The sequence below is a fragment of the Rhagoletis zephyria genome, unplaced genomic scaffold (assembly GCF_001687245.7).
Source record: "Rhagoletis zephyria isolate East Lansing unplaced genomic scaffold, Rhagoletis_zephyria_1.1 Rzeph_scaffold_01525, whole genome shotgun sequence".
Taxonomy (NCBI): Eukaryota; Metazoa; Arthropoda; class Insecta; order Diptera; family Tephritidae; genus Rhagoletis; species Rhagoletis zephyria.
The window spans coordinates 30,643-36,363 of record NW_016158609.1 but is presented as its reverse complement, the minus strand read 5'-3'; the positions used below and the strand labels follow the sequence as shown (position 1 = coordinate 36,363).

General features: G+C 39.7%; 1 protein-coding gene across 1 annotated transcript in view; it reads right to left on the bottom strand.

The window, feature by feature from the left end:
- The window catches only part of LOC108364319 (zinc finger CCCH-type with G patch domain-containing protein), a 66,532-nt gene extending 61,062 nt beyond the window's left edge, over positions 1-5,470 (bottom strand). Inside the window, exons 1-4 of the mRNA XM_017617956.1 lie at positions 5,370-5,470; positions 5,044-5,310; positions 4,540-4,993; positions 4,302-4,465 (exon numbers count right to left, since the gene is read on the bottom strand). Coding sequence (XP_017473445.1) covers positions 4,302-4,465; positions 4,540-4,993; positions 5,044-5,310; positions 5,370-5,402 — 918 coding nt within the window. The 5' untranslated portion in view covers positions 5,403-5,470. The remainder of the gene's footprint in view (positions 1-4,301; positions 4,466-4,539; positions 4,994-5,043; positions 5,311-5,369) is intronic.
- Positions 5,471-5,721: the final 251 nt, after the last annotated feature.

Genomic DNA, 5,721 nt, shown 5'->3' with positions numbered 1-5,721 from the left:
GTGATGAACGCTAAGCCACCACCATTATCTCGCTCGCGATCTCGACGGTGCACGTTGTACCCGGCGCAATTCAACAAAGTTGAATTGCTGTGCAACTTCGTCTCTTGGACCGCAGCTATCAATATACCATGCCGACACATGAAGACGGTTATCTCCTCAATCTTGCTCTGTAGCCCGTTGCAGTTAAATTGGAGGAGCTTCATGTGGTTTGGGAGACGTGTCGTGATGTGGGGTGTTAGGGATGTGTGTGTTCTTACCGTTGGCTGTGTGCGCTGCTGTGATGGTTGCCGNCGGCGACGTGTGGGTAGTGGTGCGGTTGTGTGTGTTATGTGGTCTGTCGTGGCTGTGGTATGGTATGTGGTGTTATTATGTTGTTGTGCTGTGGTGACTGTGTGAGGCTGCTCGGGTGGACTGAGGTTAGCCGTGGAGGCTGCTCTGTTTGAGCAACAGTGGGCCACGTACGACGTGGTCCACTGTCGATGTGTCCGTAGTCCTGAGCAGACTCTAAGGTGACTCCACCCCTCGCAGGCATTACACTTGACTGAGGTGGAGTTGTAGTGTAGTCGTCTCTGGCATACACAGCAGGTGTAGATTTCTGGCCCTGGGTTTAACTCGATGCCAGCCCTGAGTAGAAGAATACGTAGTGAATGTAGCCCTATGGACGAGCAACTTCTGAGATACTTCGCCGACCTAAACGGGGTTAGATCGCCGAAACAACAGCCCTTGGTCGGGTAAAACCCCCGAGTCATTCTGCTGTCGTGGGAATATCTCTCCGATCTTTCTCGCTTCTTCACTGCAAAATGTCTAGCCCTCTCCCCTATGAAATCCTCTGCGACCATATTGACCACCTGGACGAAGGAGGTCAGGCTACCGCTGGGAATTCACGATGGCTGAGTGGAAGATCGACCTATCTGGGCAGCCTGTTCGAAAACGCCCTATCTCAAAAAACTTTTCAAGAACGCCATACTTCAGAATGTTATTGAAAAACAATCTATTTCAGAATTTTATTGAAAAACACTATCTCAGAATTTTGTTGAAGAACGCACTATCTCAGTACTCGGTTCAAAAAGGCCCTATCTCAAACGAAAACACATTGAAAATAAGCTGAGATAGGAAGTTTTTGGTTCGGCAGCTGAGATAGGGCGTTATTCAACCCAATTCTCAGGTAGGATGTTTTCCAATCAAATTCTGAAGTAGGGCGTTCTTGAAAAGTTTTCTGAGATAAAGCGTTGTTGAAAAATTTTCTGAGATAGGACGTTTTCGAACTGGCTGCCGAGATAGGTCGATCTTCCACTCAGCCATCGAAATACACTCGGAGGTTTGCCATTGCCTACCGAGGGGAGACCGCTGTTAAGAAAAACCTTTTTTTCTATATTTTGTTTTGCGATGTTGCTTTGACCACGGCTTGAACCCAGGCCCTGCGGAGTGGTAGCGCACTGCTAACCACTACACCACAGCGACCGCTCGCTGATCTAAATATGCCCTAGAAATATGTATGCAGTTTTGCTGTTTCATTCCCATCAAACAAGAAACCCAACAAGTACACATAAAGGATGCATATAAAAAGGTTAAAAAAGTAGATTCTCGATATTTCCTGAATATTTAAGTTTCATATACTAAAAATATTGGTTTCTTTATACACTACGGCTTAAGCAAAGTAATAGTGCTTAATTGAGCTGTTCAAAATAATAGTAGTGGTTACCTTCACAAAGTTAAAACTAAAGATATAGCCAATGTTTTGTACTATTTGTTGTTTATTTGCGTCTGATATCTCGTACGAAATCTTTTTCAGTTTAATTTGGATCAATTTTGATGTTACAGAGGGCCGCTAACATCCTGATAGCGTCTAATACGGATTTAAGCCCATTTTTCTTTCAGAATTGGTTTTAACCTTTCCTCACAGACTTTCTATCCTTTTAATGTTGGCCATATGAAATTCCTCTTTGCCTTATACCGATCACTTTTGGACGAAAATAGCTTTTTGCGCAATTTACTGGTATTTTTTGGTTCGTTAATCTTTTAGGCACCTTTTTTGTTGAGAACTTTCAACGTTCATGTGGTACTAATATGATTTCCTGTAAAATAAAGTACATTTGGTATCCATAAGGACAAATACCAAACTACGGAAAACATGCCAATATCGTAGTGATCTGCCCCCACACTTCCAACTTGTCTCAAACTGCATCTTAAGCGGTTTTCTGTATTCTATTGACGACCAATGGATAGTCTGGAAGAAGACATATCCAATTTGAGGTTATTAGATAAGACTAACACGATACCCTTAGGTGTGAGGTTTTTTGTACATTTGGTCTGGATTTGGGTACTCTTTATGAATTTGTACAACGATTTTGGGTTGCTGTGCCCAAACGCGTGAATCGAATCAAAAAACTTTTACACACACTTGAAGACAACAGTTCACGCTTCATTAGATTACAAATATTTAATTTACTAAATCTGTGCACTAATTTAACAATAATGTCGGTTGGAAATATGGTATTTATTGCAAATTTTTGTTATAAATTTGTATATACATTTTTATATACATGATATTTTTATAAAACACCCAGTAACCAAAATAGACATCACTGGGGCGGCTGCCCCAGGTTTACCACACAGAAAGGGAATTCTAGTTACTTCATCCTTTCCCAAGGTTACATCACTGGGCCGGTAGCCCCAGTTATGTCACACAGAAAGGAGAATTCTACGTAGTAAGGGTTATAATCTCTAAGCGCGGCCGAAGGCCGCCTACGCAGAAAGGTGTTCTCTGCAAAAGGTGTTCAGCCCCCCTTCTTCGGACGCAAGTTTAACTTTGTTTTTTCTTTGCAAAAAAATCTAAAATTCCCGTATTTTCAAACAGCTCCCAAGGGGTCTTTAGGGGGGGAGGAGGTGAGGGGTGACTTTTCATAAAGCGGCGTTCAACCTCCTTTGTTTAGTGGGGTTTGGGTAGCCACGCCCTCTCCCCCTCCTCCCCCACCCCTAAATCGTTGTACAAATAGCTAAAGATTTCCCCTGGATTTCTTGGAATTATTACCACTTCTCGTTTATCGATAAAGAGATGCGTTTATTTTCCTAATTGCAAAAGGGGGTACCATATTTGTAGTAATTTTACACCGAATAATAGTCAAATAACTTAAAAACTATGAAGATCTTTTTATTTCTTTAAAATGTTAGAGCTTCTCAACTTAAGCACTACTATTTTTTGAACAGCTGGTTTTTTATGCATATAGGGAAATGCATCATAAAATGGCCAAATTAAAAAAAATATTGGGATCCTTTTTACTTCCCTGTTTTTTATATTATAACTTAAAACATTTTATCACAACTCTTCAAGTTGTAAAGCAGAACATGTCAAAAAATAGCTTTTATCATTTCGCGCCGTCGCATTATTATTTGCAAGGCGAATTTATATAAGGTGGTGTTACTAGCTCAGCTGATTTTGTGGATGTGTTTCACCGCACGGCTTCCGATATCAAATTGAAAAATTTTGTTTGAATTTCTACACATACTCTTACAGATTTTGACAGTTTATGCCGCCAAAGCAAAAACAAAATACATGTAAATTTTTGTTTTTGTACTCCTGCTATCACCATATATTAATTCGCCTTGATTATTTATTTGTTCATTACCTATCAGAAAAACACACCAAGGAATTTTGACCAGTTCTACTATGCAAATGTGATTGAAGGTTGAAATGAAAAAATAACCCCATCCACCGCCCCCGCCCCCCCGTCCCCCTTCCTTGTATCCGCCACTTGTTGCGGGACACAACTGAATTCAAGTCTTAAAACATATTCCATTCAACTTATACCATGTTCTGACCGACATCGAAAACATGTTTTCGTTGCTGAAACTGGTTTTCGACCTAAAACTTGTGTTTTCGTCAATGTAAAATCTGTCAAACGAAAACAAGTTTTCGCTGAAAAGCACTTGAAAACTCACGTTCCACTCATTCCAATCGGTTTCTGTACTAGTTTTTTTCGATTATTTATCGAAGTGGAAGTCATATTTTACTTCTTTAATACGCCATTTCGGATTTAATGTTAATTGGCTGACCAAAATAAAATAAGCATGGAAGTAAAAGGTTGTTAATGAAAAGAAATTGAAGGAAAAGTATTTTGGTTTTGTATTTGTGCAGCAAAACTGTAAACAAAGGATGTAAGAAATGTCAACGAAAACACCAACAGTCGGTGTGAACAGCCCACAATCCCAAAACTCGTTTTCAAGGTGTTTTCGTTGGCGGTCAGAACATTGTATAAGCTTAGTTGTGAACCTTAATAGGCGCCTAAAACAGATTAACTTACCCGCGTATGCTTTTCCCACTCTCCTAGGGGCTCTGCAGTCTTAAATTCAAATAAGCTCTGCTCCGTTAATTGTGTTCGCTTAGAAATTTTCATATATTCACTACCTTCCGAGTTTATTACTTCGTCATCAGAACCACTCGAGCTTCCGCTAGATAGATCATCATCTGCATATATTTTCATAGGGAAAGATAATTTTTAATTTGTTACATTTTATATAGCTTTAAGGCACTTTACGAACCATGGAATATTGGGAGTAAATCTTCAAACGAAAAGTCACGTTCCCGTTTATTTTCATCTTTTCTATCGAGTCGAACACGACATATCTTTTCTATAAAATTAGCGCAAAGAACTCGACCTCGATGCCAAAGGCGGTCAGGTAATTTCGCAAGTACAACGCAATTACGTGCAAGGCGAGTAAAATCTGGTTCAGTGTAGTTTCCTAACTGATCTACATCTACAAGCTCGCCGTGGGAGTAGTGGCAATGCATATCATCGAATCGACACTCCCCTTCGAGGAAAAACAAGCAAGGCAACATCTCGCGATGAGTTGGATTGGTGAAGAGTATTCGCAAGCGAGCCGTATGGGCAGTAACCTCAATTGAACATACTATCGCGTTATGGTAACTTGTTGCGCCCCAGGAATGTTGGTGGGGTGCAGAACACTTTTGGCCGATAATGTTTTCTAGTTCGAACTTGTGGATTTTAATGATTAACTAGTTACATTCAGTAATTCTAGGTTTACCTCGAGTTCTGGAAATTTTTTCACATCTTCACTACAGTCTTGCGTGATCTTGCCGGCTGTATCATCATTACTCAATTGTGCTATTTCGCTGTTAAATTTCTCCAATTCTTCATTGAGACCACATCTATCTTCATTCTGTAACGCTTCCTTTTCATGCGTTTCCTTCGTTAATTCAATAAGTTCTAAAAGATCTGTCTTAAGACTGGCTAATGCAATCCGCTCTTCCTCGTTTTTGGTGTTCTGTAAGCATTGCTCTACACTTTGAAGCTGGAAGTGGTTGAAAGTATTTACTGTGAATTTTCATTAGGAATTTTATTATAAATTACCTGGGAATCGTATTCGTCTATATTTACAGCCATTTTCTTTAAACGCTTAGCTGCTCAGTATATCCAGTAAAAAAACTGTGGTGAAGTCCTTTATGGGGATAAAATTTCCAGAGGTGAAATTTTAGGTAGCACACAATTCTTACACGCATGGTTGCTTTTCAGCACTCATGAAAGAAACTTGAGAAATATTTGAAAAAAAAGTTTATATAGTACATTAATTTTGAAAGAAATACCATATAATGTATGTACTATGGTTAATAATATCAAAAAATGTATTAGAACCACCGTTTAATGTTATATTTGATACAAATTAATATTGCTGCCCCGAACGCTCTGCGCGTTGCCACTGAAT